This window comes from Pteronotus mesoamericanus, unplaced genomic scaffold (assembly GCF_021234165.1).
Source record: "Pteronotus mesoamericanus isolate MK-2021 breed Mesoamerican mustached bat unplaced genomic scaffold, CSHL_Meso_final scaffold_21, whole genome shotgun sequence".
Lineage (NCBI taxonomy): Eukaryota > Metazoa > Chordata > Mammalia > Chiroptera > Mormoopidae > Pteronotus > Pteronotus mesoamericanus.
This window is the reverse complement of record NW_026555310.1, coordinates 7,690,240-7,711,407: the sequence shown is the minus strand read 5'-3', so window position 1 is coordinate 7,711,407 and position 21,168 is coordinate 7,690,240. Positions and strand designations below refer to the sequence as shown.

The following is a 21,168-nucleotide window of genomic DNA, read 5'->3' as shown; positions in this document are numbered from 1 at the left end:
AATAACAAATGAGTTCATGATATATACAATTATTTTCATACCTAGCATTATAAAGCACATTTAAAAGAATTAGAACCGTTTTCTATTTAAACACTTTAAAAATGAACTCATTCCTAAAATTAGTCAAAATAATGCTTCAGTTTCTATTTAAACGATAGAATATTTTAAAAATCAATTCAGACTAATATCATTATTGAGAGAAAAACAACCAACAGTTTCTAGTCCATGAACCAAAGCTATAGCAAGCAGTTCCAGCAGAAACTGTAGGTGTAATAGTTTCCATCTGAAACTAAGCAAAGGACCAAAGAAGAAAATCAAAGACGGTATTGTTACCATAACAAAAAAATGGGTATAGTTCAACTTTTCAAGTTCTTTTTCAAAGGCCATCCAGATGTAATTGCTTTCTTTGGTGCCTTGCAAAGCTTGTAAATTAAATCATAATCTGTCTTGTTAGTTCAACCAACTCTATGTGATTTTAAAACTCCAATTTAGTTAACAAAAGTCCACATATACCTACTTAGTATCTATTTGCCAGACACTCTGGATTGAAGATGACTCAATCTACTCTGAAAGGGCTCTGCTTTCTAGGTACTACTGCCACAATTTAACAAGTAGCCTACTTTTCTACATCACATAAAAAGCCTCTGTAGAACAACTTAATTTATTATTAATGGAAACAAAGCCCCACTAGCAGAGGCAGTCATTGCATAATAGAGAACACAACAAAATGATGGGTTTTTCTTTGCTAAAACTAGTTTATTTTCCAAAAGAAATAAAAACAGAAAACAAGGTGGGCTTTTATAATGTTTCTTTAGCCTGAGTTTCAATTTCTACCAAAGTTAATTATAACTAGAACATCAAGTATAAAAAGCATAAATTAAGACTAGAAAATACTAACCAGTAAGCTCTACAGGTAAAAGAAGATTCTCCAGTGTGACTACTAGAGGAAAACATATTTGAGAGAAAATTTCTGAAGTACTGACTTGTACACTGATTTGATCTTCGAGGCTAGAAAAGCAAAGAAAGGGTTACTGAAACAGCAAACAAAATGCCTCCACTGCAGTAGGTAAGAGCTATATTTAAAGATCTTCATATACCTGAGGCACTAATGTTATGTACTAAACAATCATAAAGTATTATCTAAGAAAAAGATTTTTCAACAAACCTTCTTTTTCTTTATTTCAGTTTTCTTTTCTCTGACTTCACTGTATTTAGTTTTTCCTGTACAAAAACACAAAAAGAGTTGGTTACCTTGTCTTAAGTTTTATTTTAAAAATTATTTGTAAAACTAGTATTGATACCATCATATTGACAAAATGAAGTGAAAATATGCAGAAAAGTTGCCTTTAAAATAACAGTACTTTTATTTACATAATTCTTCCAAATGCTAATTTTATCTTATTTTGTTAAGCCACAGATATATATATAAGAGACCACAACAGATGAAACTGGTAAAACATGTAGTACTGCTTTGCTTAGAGCATGAGTATTAAAATTCTAGTCAACATTTTCTGGCACCCTATGCAAATTTAAACCACCATGTAGCTAAAAAAAAAAAAAAGTATATATAAGAAGTCAAGTTACTTCATACCAACAATGTACTCCATATGTCCTTTTCCAGCTATGACCTAAGAAACAAGTCCTGTTAACTCACCTCAAGTAAGAGCTGACCAGGGGACCTGAGGCCACTTAACCACTGGCATCATCTTCCAATAAGTACCCTCTTTCCTCCTCAAACTTTAGAATTAGAATGAGGAAAAGCAGAAGTGTTGATTAAAACAGCTTTCTGTTATAGAAATGTTTTTGGCTGCACTGCTCATGACTTATTTTTTGGCGTTACCTGTCCTACTTGAGAACTTATTTCTACGGATACATACTTCCAGGTTAAGGAGGATAAAGAATAGTCTCTGCTAATCACAAAAAATGTGCTAGCATCTTTATAGATTACTGCTCTTAGTTTTTCTTTAGATACCTGTGCTGTCTGCAATGAACTGGGGCTGGTACTGTCATTGCTCTCTCTTCAGAACTCTGGATAAAGTCTACAATGTAAATGACAACTGGTCTTTCACTCTTCAGCCTTGCTTGCCATGAGAGCTTACTGACTGTTCAAAATAAATCACCGTAACTAGGCAGCCTGTTTCCTGCTGTTGGATGACCATATGTGTCTGGGGTTTCCTCTGTCAGTCCAGTTAGTTCTAGCCTATTTTCTACATAAGAGCATACTAATTTCCTTTTAAGTTATTATACAACAGCTGTTTGATTTCATGCTATTATTCATCGTGCACACATGTCCCACCCAGAACTGTTGTAACAAATATAATTGCAACATTGGGTAGAGGGGTGCTGGCTGAGTTCCAGGAACTTATCTTCCTACTCTTTGATGTGTATTTAAGAGATGATACAGATTTTTTAAATTGCTTAAAGAAGCCAGAAATTGAAATGTGTGATAGGTACCTAGCCACTTTCTTAGAAATAACTACTTCCTCAGCTAGACAGAGAATTTCTGTATTGTAGCCACAGTGTCTCTTAGGCCCTAAGGTACTGAATTGCTTTCATTCAGGTTTCATTCACTCAAGACTTAATGACTTACATTCTGTTTACATAGCATTTCTTCACCTGGAAGCCTACCTTGGGAAGCCAGCATTAGACAAAATGCTATCTGAAGAACTGTCAGTTTTCTGACCAATACAAAGTGTGAAAATCTAGTTCAAAAGCTGTCTCACAAATTTCTGTGTAATTCTGAGGTAATAATTGAGCAGCTCCAATAACAATCTCAAAAGTGTTCAATACTTGTGGATTTATCTAAATTGTGGTTTCCTGGAGACCATTTCACAAATCTATGCTACTAATCTATCTGTCTCTGAAAAGGAGTGATGTATATTCTCATTTAATATTTATCAAATAATGCTTGTACATACTTTAAGAAGTCAAAAAGCACTTCTAGACTTATAAAGAAAAACTACAGAAATCCCACTCTTGATTTTTGTTCCCAAAGCACTCATCAAATCCTTTAACTGTTTCTTCTAATATTTGCTCATTTCTAAGTAACGTGTTTATACTATTCTAGCTTGATTTTTTTCAGGTTCAGATATTTTCTTTCTTTTTTTTTACTACAGAACAGATTTTCAACCCTTTTCATCTCATGGCACACATAAACTACTAAAATTTTGTGGTACACCAAAAAATATATTTTTTGCCAATCTGACAAAAAAAGGTATAATTCTGGTTCACTCACACCAGACAATTATTGTTGTGTTGACCACTGTCTTTTTTTAAGTTTGACAATCTAAGGGAAAAAGATAAGTTCCCTGACTAAACAGTCAGGTATTGCATGTCTTAAAAATTCTTGTGGCAAAACAGTTGAAAATCACTGGGATAGACGATAAAGATTATTCTCTTATACCACTGATCTATCTCCTTTTCTACCTCCACCTAAATATTCTTCTTGATATATCCACATTTGATATAAGCAATATTACATTGTAACTATAAAAACATTATTCATGGCTGAACTATACAGTGAATTATGATTACTGTTCTTGTATAACTTGTTGCTTTTCTTAGAGTTAATAACTGCTGTTTTTCTCTTGTTTTTTTTTGTATTATCTATCATTAATTTAGCTAACTCTACAACAAAAGTATAAATCTCTTACTACGCTCAAATACATAAACTCACCCATAAAGTTTGTTCCCCACTCTCTTAGAAGAAATATTGTTCCCTTTTCTTGCTCTAATCTGAACTTGTAACCCTCTAAAAGCTGCTGTTCAATTGTCATTCTGGGACTCCTCTGTCATTTTCTTGATAGTCCATTATCTTTTTCCTGGGTTGGAACTCATTTTCCAAATCTCACACTGTTCCTTTATTACTTTTGCATTCAGTGAAGCATACATAACTTTTGGTAGAATTCTGAGAAAAGGTGTTGTGGGAGTGAATTTTTGCATTCTTAGGTGTTTGAAAATGTCTTTAGTCTGCCCTAACACTTGATTAACAGTTTGGCAGGGTATAGAATTGTCTAGGTTAGTAATTACTTTCCCCAGAGTTTTTAAGACATTGCTCCACTGCTCCATCTGTTGTTGATAACATTCCTTTATATGTGGTCTGCTTTCTCTCTCTAGAAGTTCTTAGGGTATTAGGATATGTGAGGTTCTAGAATTTTATGAAGCACTTAGTATAGTTCTTTCCTCCCTTACTAGGTGTTAGGTTATTTCTTTATCTGAATACTCACACTCCGCTATTCTGAGAAATTTTCCTTTGCAGTACTTTTCTTAATAACTTTCTGCCTTTTGTCTTATTTTTCCTTACTAAAATTTTATTATTCAGTACTGATTTTATGAACCATCTCTACGACTTTTCATCCTGTTGAATTTTTAAAATTCCTGCTATAATATCTTTAATTCCCTAAAGTTTTTTTTCATCTTTTGTTGTTTCATTGATGAAATATTCCTTCTCTTCTTTCTGATGGTATTAATTTTTAAGTTCTTTCCTATTTCTCAGCACTGGGTTGTACTTTCAGGTTCCTTTTGTTTCTGTTTTGGTGTCTGTTATATTGAACAAAGCTTTCCCTCAAACATTTGGTGATTCTTGATTGTATTGTTTATAGGACACTGAAGTATTTATTGATAATGGTGTGGATGGGTAGTCACAGTGTTCCAACTAATGGGTTTGAAGCAGAGATTTGGCTATTTCAGAGACTCCCAACTGTTACTACCTCTAAGTTTTTTCTCTTAGGCAACACAATATCCCAGAGCCTTCCATCTCCCACACTGGGAACAAGCAAGACTTCCAGTGCTTTGAAAAATGACCACAGGTAGAGAATTAGAGACCTCAACATTTAATTTCCCTCTCTTTATCCTGTTGTTTCCTCTATTCTCATTCCTGCTAGAGTTCAATCTGGTTCAACCCCTCACTACAGAGTAAGCCTCCAGCCTCTGCCTGGGTAGTCTTCTTCCCCTACCCTGTTTGGCCAGGAATCTGCAGGATAAACTCCTTGAAATTTTTTTGCAATCAATTCTGCTTTTTGACATTACGCCAATTCCTTGCCTTCAGAGATAACGGAGTCCTCCAGATCCAAGACAGTCTAAGGTTCTACTGTATGTGATTTAATTCTTAACTCCATTCTCCCCATGAAAGGTGTAGGTTTCAGCTTTCCGCTAAGAGAGTTTACCATTCACTTTGTACAGTCACTTTCAAGTTTCTATATTGTGGATTCTCTTATCTGCTGTCTATTCTCTCTAGTTCTCCTAAAGTTTTTCTGTTCATTTCTTTGTCATTTTATTAGGGTTCTGGGAGGGATTAGAGAATTAAACAGGTGTTCAATCTGCTATGCTTAACTTAAAGCTGTCTTACTCATTTGAATTAAGCATATCTCAAACATATTTCATGAACCACTAATCCCAAAAGATGATTCATGAAAACATCTTTTTCTATAATATAACCCTCTATAGTAAAGGTTCTGAGCTCAGAACCCAGTGCTTGGCAGGCACTCAATTAAAGTTTGATTAATTTAATTCAAAGTTAATAAAGCTATAACTAAATGGATATAGCATGTATTTAAAGAAGTACTCCATTAATAAATTCATGAAAAAGAGATGCTTCTATATACAACACCATTATAAACTCTTAGCCCAAGGAGCAAGGTACATAAAGGAGGTTAAAATTTTTAAAGTAGCACTATCATTCAGTTATCTAGTTTAACTGAAGAATGAAAGTGACATTTCCTTATATAGTTTTCCTAGAGTCATAGATGATTTAGTGGAAAACCTAGTACAAAACCCAAAGGGCCAACTTCCAATATTGTCTAGTAAGTTTAAGTATTAACTAATGTTCTACTAATAATTTCTAATCCAGATAAAAGAAGTTCAGAATGTTACATGCTCTATTCATTAGTTTGTGTATAACATAAATAATTTTAGGTAAAAAGTTACACATAAATGTTCAAAGAACAGCCCCTTCCTGCTTCAAAAAACTTGAAGAAATTAAAGAAGCTAAAACTGAGTTCTTCTAAAATTTATCCAAGCAACCCTAAATAAAGAGACAGACATTTTCCCAAGATGTTCATTTATAAAAAGAAATTTAAATTATCCTTAAAACACCATGATTCTAGTTCAGTGTAACTGAGTAAATAAAGATGTACGTAATCTGCACATCTTCCAACTAACTCTAGCTTCACCCTAACTTTGTCTCTTAGTTCCTGCTCAGTTATGATAGGTTAGTTACTGCCCCAATACTGTGAAACAATTTACAAGTTCTCTTAGTCTTCTAAAAAGACCAGTTGTTAATATCTAAGAAATGTGAGAGAAACAAGATGGCAGAAGAGTGAGTGGAAGTCACATTGACCTCCTCCCGGGACCAATCTGAAATTACAACTAAATTGCGGAAAAATTCCCTAGAAGAAACAACTGAACAATAGCAAGAGAGGAACCTTATAACCTCAGGCAGATAGAAGGATCAACTTTAGCACAACCTAACTAGTAAGGAGAGTGGTAGAGACTCGAGAAGATGGGCAGGGCATCCATGGACAGCAGCATCAGAAGGAGAGAGAAACGGCCAGTTGGATTCTCCTGAAAAGACCAGGGTCTAAACCATAAGCAAGGATCTTCAGCCTACAGCACGAGAGCACAAAAATGACACAGATAACAACCAGCTGCGAAAAGCGACAGGGTTACTCTCTGCCAGAGACAGGAACCTGGAGACCCAAAAAGCCATTTAAAGGGCCAATGCATAAATTTTTATTTGCAGTCACTTACCCTAGTCTCTGGCAAATGCAGGAGCAAAGTGGGCTAGAGACGCCTGAGGAGAGACTGGGAAGGGATGCTTAGGGGGAAAACTGACAGCAGCCAGCAGGATCCTGTCTGGTGGGTGCTGACTCATCTGCCGGACAGCAGCAGCCATCTTGCTCAGGCAGACTACTCCCCTGAGAGGCAACAGCATCAGGACACAATAACATCCCCACCCCCCAACATTGGAGAGACTCTGCCCTGTCCTGGTGGTGCTAAAACCTGACAGCTGAGTACAGAGTGGCAGCCACATATAGTAGATCCCTGGCTGAAGGGGGCGCAGAGTGATCCAGAGGCACTTGGGGAGAGACTGGAGGTGGGGACTTTGAGAAAAGAATGGAGGGAGTAGCTGGCGGGATCCCAGTGCTGACTCCTCGCCATATAGCAGCAGCCATCTGGCTCAGGCACATAACTCCCCTGAGTAGCAGCAGTGTGAAAGGACCCAATAACCTTGCCTTCAGGAGGGACTCTGCCCCACTCCATGGTGTCTAAGCTGGCCTGTTGAGTGAAGACTGACTAGATTAACAGCTGAAGGAAACAGCCACAGATAGTAGATTCCTGGAAGTCTTGAACAGACTGCCTAAGGTCAAACAGGGTCAACAGCTGACATCATCAGGGGCAGATCCAGAAAGAAAAAACAGCAATCTCCTAACATAGAAGTTCGCACCACAAAGTTAAGAAATCAAGACAGAGCAATTTAAGAAGCAGAAGCAAAAAGGAAGGGTCTCATAAATAGCAGGAAGACAAAGAAACACCCCCTAGTCAAAGGGAAAAGAGGAATCTCAAGAAAGAGAAGTAAGTGAAATAGAGGCTAGTAAACTATCAGATATTGAGTTCCAAACAATGTTTCTAAGGAAGCTCAATGAGCTCAGTGAGCCTTACAAAAAACTACAGGGAAAAGAGGAGCTTACTGCAAACTATATCAGCATGAAAAAGGACACAGAAACTATCAGTAAGAGATGAGAGGAAATTAATACAATTTCTGAATTGAAGAACACAGCAGAAGGATTCAAAAGCAGGCTAGATGAAGCAGAAGATCAAATCAGCAAGCTGGAGGATAAGATAGGAAAAAGCTCCCAGAAAAAGCAAGAAAATGAAAAAGCACTCAAAAAGAATGAATAGGCCTTTAGGGAAATGCAGGACAACCTGCAATGTAGTAATATCTGTACAATAGGGATACCAGAGGGAGAAGAAGAGCAAGAGATAGAGAACCTGTTTGAAAAAGTAATGATGAAAAACTTCCCTCATTTGAGGAGAGAAAAAGTCACACAAATCCAGGAAGCACAGGGTCCCATTCAAGAGGAACCCAATGAGGCCCCCTCCAAGACACATCATCAAAATGGCAAATACCAAAGACAAACAGAGAATCCTAAATGAAGCAAGGGAGAAAGGGGTAGTAACATATAAGGGAGCCCCGGTACAGCTAGCAGCTGACTTCTCAACAGAAACACTACAAGCCAGGAAGGAATGGCAAGAAATATTCCAAGTATTGAAAAGCAAAGACATGCAACCAAGACTGTTCTACCCAGCAAGGCTCTCAATTAAAATGGAAGGCAAAATAAGGAGTTTCCCAGACAAAAGAAGGCTAAAAGACTACATCTCCACCAAACGAGCACTGCAAGATATGCAAAAGGGACTGCTTTAAGGAAATGAAGAAAAAGAATCTATGAATACCCAGTTCCTTTCACAGTCACCAATACTTGATATTACTAATGTTTTTAATACTTATTAATCTGATTGTGACGATGTGTTGTTACTTTTTATTTGTTGAAACTAAACCTGTTTTTGTATATTTCTTGCCTATTTCTATTTTATTTAAAAAGCTTTAAATGACTTTTTGATATTCTTTATCCATTTTTTGATTAAATGTAGAATTTTTTCCCTTAAAAAAACTATTAACCCTTTTTTAGATGTGCTGCAAGTACTTTCCCATTCTATTATCTGTCCTTTAACTTTTTTTATATGTATATTACTGTACAGTCTTAAATGTTTAATACAGTCATACTGTCAATTTTTACTTTATAGCTTCTGGGTTTGAATATTTTACTTCAGGGTAAGAAAAATATTAGTTTGTATTTTCTCCTAAAACTCGTTAGATTTTACATATTGATTTTGAACTCATCTGAATATTGTCTGTATAATGTGTGAAATAGTGCTCTCTATATTTGTTTTAATTCAAGTAATAGTGGTTCATGTACCATATTTGTTAAATAGGCCTTATTTTCCCCACTGACTTTAAATATCAATTTAATCATATATTACATTGTTAAATATATACATTTGTTTTTAGAATGCTAATTTTATTTCATTGATCTACTTGATTATTTCTGTGCTGATGTCATTTTTTTAACTGCTAAGACTTTATAATGGATTTAAAATCTTACTATTTTATAATGGATTTTGACATTTAAAAAGATAAATAAATAAAATCAATCTGCATTTTTTTAAAAAAAAGAAGGAAGGAACTCCTACCTCTTGTGACAACATGGAACTGGAGAGCATTATGCTAAGTGAAATAAGCCAGCTGGTGAAAGACAAATACCATATGATCTCACCTATAAGTGGAATCTATTCAACAAAATAAACTAACGAACATAATAAACCACAGGCAAGGAACCATAGAACAGACTGAAAGTGACCAGAGGGGATGGGGAAGGAGGACAATGGTGGGAAGAAGGAAAAAGGGCTAGACAAAGAACATGTATGAATGACCCATGGACATGGACAACAGAGTGGGAACTGACTGTGGTAGCGGGATGGGTGGAGGAGGGCAAACGGGAAAAAATGAGACAACTGTAATAGAATAAACATTATTTAAAAATAAAAATTAAAAAAATCTTTAAAAAACCTAAGAAATCTCATAAAAAAATGTGAAAATTAAAGTTTAAAATTCTTAAAGGTTCTATGGTTTATTAACAGTATGAACTTTAGCCTAAAAAACAAAAGACTGATATCTGTCACATTTCTAAAAGGTAAGGCAAACTAATCAAGGTTAGTTGGTCTATTAAGTAGGGAGCAGACACTGTACTACCAAAATGATAATTTTACATTAAGAATTGTTTTAATCTCAAAAGTGCATCCAAAGCCACCAGAATAACACAATAATAGTCTGAGTTATAAAGGCTGCAGACAACCATAAAGTGAAAGGTTATAAGGTGGACAGCATTAACTCCGTCATGCTTTAGTATTATCCTGCAGTGAGAAGAGTCACTGGATGTGTTAGCTGTGTGATCTTGGCCAAGATATTTTGGCCTTTTAAAATTATTTTAAAGTTTATAATTATGATCTATTTTGAACATTCTATGAAGTATATAAAATGACACCTACAGATGTTTAATTAATGTTCATATTTAGCCATTTTTACTTTAATTAATCTGTCTCCTTCATTTCACTAGAGGAAGTTACTTTCCTAAAATCAATGGTATCATTCTCACATGTCTTTATTACTTAAGCTTTCCAAGTTTCAGTTTCCTGTTTGTTATATCCATTGATCAGTTATCTTTCATTATCAGAGTTACAGCCAAGGGCAATCGAATAAGTACTTAATAACATTACCATTGGAAAGTGCTATACAGAAAACACAATTACTACCCTCAAGAAACTTAAAACCTTACTAGGAAAAAAACATAAAACAGCCCTGGCTGGCGTGGCTCAGTAGGTTGAGCACCAGCCTGTCAACCAAAGGGTCTCTGGTTCAATTCCCAGTCACAACACATGCCTGGATTGCAGGCCAGGTCCCCAGTGTGGGGCGTGCAAGAGGCAACCACACACTGATGTTTCTCTCCCTCTCTCCTTCCCTTTCCTTTACTTTCTAAAAGTAAATAAATACAATCTTAAAAAAAAAAACAACACACAGAACAAGACAACATATTGTATTTCACTAAAGTTAACTAAAACCTTGAATTATGTGCCACTATGAAGGGAAAATGGCCAATTAAATTCTTATAGTACATTTTTTTAAATTACAGAAAATTTCAATATAAAAGAGGGAATAGCATAAAACCCATATCCCAACCTCCACAACTATTAATTCATGTCTAATGTTAATATATCTATTACCTGCTTGAGATCATTTTGAAAAAAACTTTTTGACATCAGATCATTTACTGTATAAGTATTTCAGTGTATAACTAAGTCTAAAAGGTAAGTGCTCGTTGGGGTGGGGGGGAATCCATTAATACCATTAGCACAATTAAAAAAAAAATCAGTTGATTTGGAGTACAACAAAAGGTTGTGGGTTCAATCCTCATAGAGCATACGGGAGGCAGCCAAACAATGTGTTTTTCTAGAATCTCCTCTTTCACTTCCTCTAAAATCAATGAACATATCCACAGGTGAAGACAAAACACACAAAAAATCCCAATAATTCCTTAATATCAAATACCTAATGTTCAATTTTCCCCAACTGTCCATAAAGTTGTATTTTTTTAGAACATGTTAGAATATGGATCCAATTAAGATCTATATGTTGTGACTGGTTAAATGTGTTTTTGTCTATCTTATTTAATCCTCACCAAAGGATATATTTTTTTTTTAACATTAATTTTAGGGAGAGAGGAAGGGCAAGAGGCAAACATCTATATGAGAAAGAAACATCATTCAGTTGCCTCCTGTACATGCACCTCCACCTGGGATCCAACCTGCAACATAGGTATGTGCCCTGACTGGGAATCGAACCTGTGACCTTGTGATGAACAGGGTGAGGCTCTAAACAACTAAGACACATGGCCAAGGCTCTTTGTCTCTTAATCTACAGGTTATCCTCCATCCCTATTAAACAACTTGGCATTTTTTTTACTGAAACCAAGCCATTTGTTTGTGGTCCAAGTTTTGCTGATTGCATCCCACTGTCACTTAACATGCATTTCAGTCTCTGTACATCTTGTAAATTAGTAAAATGCAGGTTTGTTTGTTTTTAGGGTTTTTTGGTCATATTATTGTATATTTACTGTTATTTCCTTCAATGAGAGTGTATTGAAGCATGGTTGTTTCTCTTTTTGTGATGCTAATAACCACTACTGATCAGTTCCTAGAACTATTAATTCCATTAGTATACAAAATGCTAATACATGAATTCTATATTTTTATCTTCAATTAAATTATTTGCCGAAATACTTCTAAAAATATTTAACTTTCCTTTACCACCTGTTCAATTATGCTCATTAGTAAACTGATGTAAAGTTTATTTAGGAAAGCAAGATAGAAGTTCAGATTTTCCTTTTATACATGTCTCAGTTTTCACCATGAGTTGACTCTTCAGCATCCTCCAAAATTGACCAATTAGTTAAAAAAATTTTTTTAAATCCTCACCCAAGGATATATTTACTGATTTGAAAAAGAGAGGAAGGGACAGAGAGGAAGAGAGAAACATCAACGGTTACTTCCCTGCCACAACCAGGGATCTAATGCGTGACACCTTTTGGTGTATGGAGTAGGACAATATTCCAACCAAATGTGCTACTCAGCCAGGGCTGACCAATTAGTTTTTATGTTTATTTAAACCTGAGTATTTTCTTTAGACATAATACCTAAATACAAACTAACTATTTCACCAGGTATATAATGTATTCCAAAGCAGAAAAAACCCCCCAAAAACTGGCCATGTTAGAGATGTTACATTCCCCAAGTAAAGAGCAACTGTATAGAAAAACTAAACAGATAATAAATACCCAGTACCCCACAAATGAATCAAACTCATTCAGTTAAGACATTTCCACATAATTACCTTGATCACCCATTCATAAAAGTAAAATGAGTATTTTACAAATGACTTCAGACATCCAGACATCTTCACTTAAGTAGACCCAACATTAGGTTTATAGGCCTTGGACAATGTTAACCTTCTGACATGAGTAAGTTTCTTTAAGAACTATAATTTAAAATTAGCGATTCAAGTGTTAAATTAGCCTAGGATATCCACTAAAAACTTTTTTAGTATTTCATATTCTGAATTGTAAAACAAAATCTCAAATGTAAATGAATCATAGATTCTTACAAATGGTTTTCACTATGCTGAAGCACTTGAGGTAAGGTTTGCCTAAGTTTCTCTCTCTAAAAAGAAGTCCAGGCAACAAATACATACTGAAAGAAAATTTTAGTGGTCTTCAAACCAAGATCAACATAGTGAGAGTAGGCCAAATTATCTAGAGAAAACATATAACCTCATTTAATCTTTCTCAGCAGTAAATTTTATATCAGATCCTATACCCAGCAAAGTCTATCCATTGAAAAGGATGCTCATCTACCAGCAATGTCACAAAGAAATCTGATATCTAAGGTTCTTTAACAAAAGAAAAATGCTGATCTAATCATTAAGTTCTTTTAATGCAATTTCACTTTAATAGTAAATTACCAAAGGCAGAACGTTTCTTAATCTGTAAATCTGGAATGTATAAATCCCAGAGGTCAAGTTAATTAAATTCAGAAATCACAACATCAAACTTGATATTCATAATGTAAAAAATGAAGTTGATTATCATTTACTTTTAAGAACAATGACTTCATTAATTCTTTATATCTATAAAGAGAAATTCATTGCAACCTTTCTTGGAAATTAAATGCTCTCCTTGCTTACAAACAGTTCATAGAAAGTTGTTCTTTAGAACAGAATAAACAGGCTGGGCACCAAGGAGGAGTCAAAAGACACTATTGTGTCATTTTTTTCAGGACCTGCCCCAAATTATTCCTGTTTTGGAGAACTATGTACTAGATAAGAACAAAAGACAGTAATATTGAATATTTCGCTGCTCATGTAGATACATATATATGTAAAAGGTGCTTTATTTCCAAACATAAATTTCAAATTAGAAGTGTGGCTAGAGGCCACACCACCACTTCCTCTGGGAACTGTGAATTAGCTTCTCACTGTCACAGACTTCCCTTGCTACTTACTACAGTTACTGGTCCACAAGGTTCTTAGTTTTTCCCCTTTCCCCTAAGTTCTTCTGCACTAATGGGTGGAGTAAGACCCATTAGTAGGTTGCCAGCCACCAAGTAACTGAAAAATACCCTTTTCTTCTTTTTCCTTTCTTTCTGTCACTCATGCACTCTCCTCTTTTTCTTCCTTCAAGCTGAGCATAAAATCAAAATGGGTAGGAAAAGCATAGATGATTCCATGAAAGCAGTTTACTTAGGATTTAACCACTGTACAGAGTTCAGTAGAGTTCTGTCTGTGCACAGCTGTTTTCCAAACCAAAGCGTTACTAATAAGAACTCTGACACAAGCACTAAAGAAACAAAAAAGGTAGAAAACAAAAGTAAAAAGCCACTTACTATGCATCTTCAAGTCATAAAGCTTTGCACTTAATAGATCTTCTCCTATGATTTTTTTCCTGTAAACATCAAAAAAGAGGAAATAATTAAGAGAAAACTGCCATTTTGCTCATTTATTATCAATTCCCTGCCCACCAAAATGAAATTTACTAGGCACTGAGTTTTAAATTCTAGCAAAGAAAGTATAGCTAGTTGCCCCTCCCCATTCCAGTGACTGACAATAGAAGTTTACTACCAAGACACAAAATACCATTACAATCCCTTTCTCTAGAACTGAATGAAATTATCAGAAAGAAATAGTGTCTGTCAGGGCTCCTGCTCTGGGAGGGAGAAGCAATGGACACTGTTGAAATGCTGAAGAGATTAGGCATATATAGTAAACATAAGGCTGAATGGGAGGAAAGTTAAAAATTTTCCAAAAGATTCTAAAAAGAATGTACTGTAAATTTCCAACAGCTGAAAGATTATCCACCTTGGGAGAAATCATTTAAGGGTCTGACTTGATGGGCAAAGCAAATTACTTTTCTGTATGTTACTTCTGTACACCATCCCCTTATCATAAATCTCTGAGAAAAAGCAGTTAAGCATGTGGACTATCTCAGCTGTGTGAGACCCACTGTATGAACCTATTATAGGTCATGTAGTGATGAACACTACACTCTCAGCTAGAGCAAAGAGAACTGGGGTAATTCTGAGAAAGCACAAAAATACACACCCTGACATTGCCACAGCCAGTGACAGGAGCTATATTAAGAATTAGGTTGGCAAAGGTGTTGGGGAAAGTATGCTACTATCTACTACATAAACATATGCATGAATCAAAACTGACTCAGATACAGTTAGTTAAAAGGAAATATAAATAAAATCTGCACTAATGCAGTTAATATGGGTTTATAGATGGGCTCTTGTAGTGGGTGTTTCATGAGTCCCTTAAAATCATATACAAAGTTTTGTCTATGTTTTATAACATGATTTTCTGGAAGAAGGTGTCTACAGCTTTCTTCAGATTCTTAAAGAAATCCCTAACTTCCCAAAAGTTAAGATCTAGAGAGCTATAGTGTTATAAATTACTGGCATGATTCAATAAATCTCAGAGACTACTGCCGACTATTTTGGTAACTAAATAAATTTATACTCTTAAGAAATTAGTAATCTGATGAAATGAACTAATGAATTATATATTTAATTATGAATTTGACAGTATACTGACTGAACCATACAACTTTTGGACAGCTCTAAATATATTTCAGATCAAAACGGGCTTAAATTTTAAAAGTATTAGAACAAGTTATTTTATGTTTTAATAATAAATTAATTTCCAGTTTATTACTAAAAACTGAGGTAAAAAAAATACGTTAGATATCTATTAAACTTAAGCGCTGTATTTCTAGGCAATTTTGCTTAACAATAGCAATTAAACAAACAAATCCAAACATGTTAAATCTTTCAAAAACATAAACATTTGTTACAGTAGATAGCAAGTGTCTGCTATAATACAAAGAAGCAAAATGAGAAAGATAGTAAGTACTCTGAATTATAACTGTCTCATGAAGAATAGCGAGTTACATCATTGGTTACTTTCTATTTTTTTTGTCCATAAAGACTAAAGCAGTGCTACTCAAAAATGTGGTCTGTGCACCAGTGCTTATCCATTATTGGTTGTGGTATGTACGAAAATGAATAAGCATTCATAAAGTTTAACAAAAACTTTACACTGCTGTAACGTTTTATTTTACAAAAAAATACAAATCTAAAATCAGATTAGGATAAAAACTAAGAAAATCAATTTCTCAAAGATAGAGCTCAAATTATAGTCTCAGCTTTCAGCTGGTCTTTCCTTAAATTATCAAGTATATGCTTTAAAAGAAACAAATAAATTTAAATCCCACATCATTTTTTAAGTACTCATTTATTTATTTTTTTAATAGCTACCTTCAGGTTCTATGCATTTGGACTTCACTTCTAAAATTCATTACTAACCTCATATAGCTTTTAGAATTTTCATGACTGGAAAGCTGTTTCTTAAAAGAGTTTTCATTTATCTTGTCTTTTGTTTCTCTCAACTGTCTTTTTACCTGAACCTATGAGAAAAGCAAAAATCGCCGATTTAGTGATAATCCAGCATCACAAATGATAACATCTCAATTTTCCCTTGAAAAGATAAAAAAAAATTAAAGAAACAAAACTGAATGAAACTCTAGCCCAAGTACATATGCTTACTCATTCAAGCATGCTAAACCATAAACTTAATACATGTGCTAAGCTCTAGGGAAACAAAATAGTGGGAGATAAGCACATAAAGAGATTAAGTACTCATAATAAAGATATAAGCACAGATCAGCATATGCACTGACTGAAAATTAACTCTAGAAAAGACTTTAATGAGTAGATGATTTATGAGTTGGTCTTAGAGAATGAGTAATTTGTCTACAAAAAGTGCTCTAAATTAAGAAAAGAACACAGAAGCCAATGCAGATGGGAAGATTAGTAGGCTATGGAGTTGATATAAAGTATTAGGGCCAGATTATAAAAGGCCATGAATAATGAATTAATTCTATAGGAATTAGAATAAGTGAGGTTTTTAAAGCAAGTGAATGAGAGGATCAAATTTGTTTGTTAGGATTTACTTTGGCAGTGGTGTGAAGAATGAAGCAGTTAAGGGGAGACTATAAAATCCAGGAAACCAGAAGAAAGCTCTTAGAATACATGGTCTAGATTTACACTGAGAAAATAGTAACTAGCCACATGTGGCTCCTGAGCACCTGAAATACAGCTAGTCTGAATTGAGATGTACTTAAGTGAAAAATATACACAGCATTTCAAAGACTCAGAACAACAAAACAGAAAAAAAATCTCTCAATAATAATTATTTTAAACTATTACATGTTGAAATAACATATTAGATATATTGGATTAAATAAGTTATATTACAAATTATATTTGTTTTTGTTTTTTACTCTTTTATATGGCTGTTAAAATTTTTTTAAAGATTTTTTTTATTTATTTTTAGCGAGAGAGGAAGGGAGGGAGAAAGAGAGGATAAGAAACTTCGATGGTATGAGAAATATCAATTGGTTGCCTCTCGAATGCACCCCAACCAGGGACCAAACTCGCAAGCCAGGCATGTATCCTGACTGGGCATTGAACTGGCAACCTTTTCAGTTTGCAGGACAATGCCCAACCGACTGAGCCACACCAATCAGAGCATGGCTATTAAAATTTTTAAATTACATAGTGGCTTGTATGTTTCTATTGGCAGAACTGGTCCAGGTGGCAGCATGATAGCCTACAAAGAGTTAAAAGCAGATACACGGAGAAGGAACAAATTTAAGTCATTGGGCAGAAGGAACAGGCAGAGATGGGGCAGAGAGAAAAAAATGAAAAATACCCTGATGATTTTTGGATTTGTTAATGTTTAAATTCCTTTTGTATTATAAATGAAGTTATCTAACAAGTGGGTGAAAATACAAGTCTAATTCTAAGGAAAAAGATCTAGGCTAATGACAGAATTTTAAAGACTTAGAGAGAAAGTACAGCTAGAGAATTGAAAGGAAGATCCTTATAAGGCAGGGGTCCCCTACCTCGCTGTGGACCAGTACTGGTCCAGGCCTGTTTCGTATTGATCCAAGCCTGTTAGGAACTGGGCTGTACAGCAGGAGGTAAGCTTAAATGTAATGCACTTGCATCATCCCAATACCATCCCTTCCCCTCAAGTCCCTGGAAAAACTGTCTTGCACAAAATCGATCCCTGGTGCCAAAAAAGTGCAGTGGTTGGGGACCACTGCAAGGAGCCCCAGTGATTTAAGAGGAAAGCAGGGCTCCAACCAGGTAACTAGCTCAGGCTGGTTAGAGCATCCTTCTGTAACACCAATGTTGCGAGTCTGATCTCCACTCAGGGCTCACACAAAAAGCAACCAATAAATGCATAAATAAGTGAAACGACAATGGAACAACATATCAAAGTCTCTCTCTCTCTCTCAAATCAATAATTAAAAAGGAAAAAAGGTATGGAGGGCAGGGAGGTGGCAAAGAAGATTGTAAAGGTCAGATAAGTAAAACAAACACATACATAACACATACTTACATACATACCCATAAGAGAAGTATAACCTAGAAGCCAAAGAAATAAGAGCACTCAACAGCATTATATGTAATGAAAGAATGAAGTCAAGAAACAGTGGGATTGGCCAGTCAGAAGATTATTCTGGCCTTTAGTGAGGACAGTTTTAGTAGGACAAAATGACGGAGGTGAATGTTCAATGGAACTGGGAATGGAGAAAATGAAATAAGCAAGTGTAGACGTCTCATTCAAGTTTAGTTGTAAAAGGAAAATGATAATAAAGTGAAGAGTCAAAAGAAGCATAGGTCAAAGTAAGATACTGAGAGTTGTACATGGACAATATCACATATAGGAAATACATTTTAAGTTTGACAAAATTAGGTTAACAGTGCACCAAATTTTTAAGTACAAACCCTATTAAATAAAACAAATTTTTACTCCAAGCAACAGAACAAAATTTTACAGGAAAATATCTTTGGAAACTAGCTCATGTTAATGAATTGTTAACAACATAACATATAATCTAGAAAAACAAAAAACATGTCTTTCAGAGAAGTCATGCTTTAATTTTGATTATAATATAACACATTTATCTTTTTGCCAAGATTTATGCTAATGTGCATAGATGTCCAGACTTACACAATTACAACAAACAAAATTATTTTTCATGTGTCTTTTTATTTGAGTTGGTCTTATTTGTACATCAAGACACATCTATTAAAAATATATCAAAACAAAGTATAAACACCTAAAATGAGACCATCTAATTCTTAAATAGTTTTATTCCATATCCCTTCCTATTCACACGGCAACCAAGTTTACCGCTGACTTACAGTACTACCTGATAACAGTTTGTTTTTCCCATCAATGGCATCATTCATATATATATATATATATATATATATGTATGTATATATGTGTGTGTGTGTGTGTGTGTGTGTATGTATATATATATATATATTTTTTTTGGAGTATTCTCATTTTTAGCTCTATACCATTTGCGACTTGCTGGAAACAGTATGGTGATTACCAGCGGAAAATGGAGGTGGGGGCAGAGAGAAGAGGGTAAACGGGGGGGTAAATGGGGGGTAAACGGGGGATAAACGGTGACCAAAGGAGACTTGTCTTTGGGTGGTGAACACACAATGCAACAAAACATATGATGTGATACATAACTGTGCACTTGAAACCTACATAATTTTATTAACCATCATCCCAATAAAGTTAATAAAATTTTGATGAACAAATAAACAAAACAGTCAAGGTCATAGGAATAAAAAAGGCTAAGAAAATGTTCCAGAGTGAAAGAGATGAGTCATGACAACTGATTGCAACACATGACCAAAGACTTTCTTTTGCTATAGGGACACTGTTTGAACAAATAACACCCAATTAAAAGATATAGATTATTTTAAAAAGTCTCTTTTTTATACAATTTACTTAACTACTTACTGTCTTTTTCTCTTTTCATGTTTTACTCATTAACTCCGAAATATGTTTCAATTTCTTTTTTCTTTTATTTGTAAGCCAAAAATGTGCATACAAATCATATTCATAGTTCACAATAATTAACATCAATGAGGTATGTATAGTGCATGCATCTCACAGACGTGGTTAAGATTCAGCATTATAATAAAACTACACTTAATAAAAGAATGAAGTCATTTGCCTATGACAACCCTGAAACTCTTGAGAAGTCTCTCAAGATTTCCAAAAACCTCCTTTTCCTTCTCCAGTTAAATTCCTTTTCCTTCAAGCAGGTTTAAGAATTTAAGAACAAAGACACCATTTTATATTTAATTTTACCAGCTTCATCTTCTTAATATTACATTTTCTTTTATGAAAACATACCTTTCAGGTATTTTGGGGTCAAGTTTTGTGGGGGGTTAGTCTTCGAATCTATTAGTCCATTTCAAATATTTTTTTCAATTATAAAGTATATTCAAAGCACTATCCAATTAATCAATCAATGTTTTTTGAAATACATCCTCACACTAAAAATATTCTAAGAATTAAAATACTTTGTAACTAAGAATGTGAAACTGCTTTTGGAGATTTGATACATTTTGTGGAAAAACATAATGTGACTACCAAAAATATGCCCTCTTTAGGGGGCAAAGTCAAAAAAAAAAAAGAGTCAGAATTTTTTAATCCTTGTAGAAAAGTCTGGGCTTTCATGTTGTGGACGAATGATAATCACATATCAAACCCAAAGTTGAACAGGTCACATATTTATTCAAACTGGAGAGCTTTTAAAACAAATAAATTAAGTTTATACTGTTCATGCTGCAAAATAAAATATAAGCCCTTACCTTAACACAGCCTTCCAATGCACTGACTTTAAACACTGCCTGGAAAGGTTTTCGGTCAATTGGACATGAAGCCAGTGTCTGAAAAATGATTAACAAAATAAAACTTGAAAAATGTTTCCTTAGAATAAATTAAAATTAATATATAACAAACATATTTATGATAAGTTTTCTACCGGAACAGGAAACAAAATTTTTCTTCTTTTAAAGGTGAAGATGAAAAACTTTCCACCGGCATCATGCCACAGAGTAATAAATACCTTAAATTTGTTTAACTCGTTCAATATTTATTGAGCATCTACTGTACTCTAGGTAAGTGGAATACAATGATAAGAGATAAGATCTCTGTTATCAAGGTAATACCTATTAAGACCTGCATGTCCAGTTGAGAACTCCTGGGATAATAAAAGACAGCTGGGCTGACAAGGACAACTCTGTTATCTAAAGCTCTTGGGCAACTCACTATCAGCTGTAAAACGAATGGCTTGAACAGGTCCCATACGGATTTTAATATTCTATGACAATTTTGTCTCCCAAAATTAATTATTTTAAATAGGCAGTTAAACCACCAATAAAATTTTTTTAAGATAAGAAAATGAAGGAATCCTCTACTCCTTTTCCCAGCCACCTAGATGTCCTCTCCAGAAGTACCATATTTTGCCGTGTATAGTGCACACTTTTTGCCCACATTTTGAGGGAAAAATAAGGGTGTACATTATGCATGGGTAGTACTAATTCCGTATCTATATT

At 34.5% G+C, this 21,168-nt stretch overlaps 1 protein-coding gene across 3 annotated transcripts in view; it reads right to left on the bottom strand.

Moving 5' to 3' along the window:
- SCAF11 (SR-related CTD associated factor 11) overlaps positions 1-21,168 on the bottom strand; it is a 73,637-nt gene that overhangs the window by 11,275 nt on the left and 41,194 nt on the right. For 2 of the 3 annotated variants that reach the window (XM_054591202.1, XM_054591200.1), the window contains exons 5-10: positions 20,422-20,499; positions 18,142-18,159; positions 16,030-16,130; positions 14,050-14,108; positions 1,166-1,221; positions 899-1,008 (exon numbers count right to left, since the gene is read on the bottom strand). In XM_054591202.1, coding sequence (XP_054447177.1) covers positions 899-1,008; positions 1,166-1,221; positions 14,050-14,108; positions 16,030-16,130; positions 18,142-18,159; positions 20,422-20,499 — 422 coding nt within the window. The remainder of the gene's footprint in view (positions 1-898; positions 1,009-1,165; positions 1,222-14,049; positions 14,109-16,029; positions 16,131-18,141; positions 18,160-20,421; positions 20,500-21,168) is intronic. The other variant, XM_054591201.1, reaches the window with a different exon arrangement.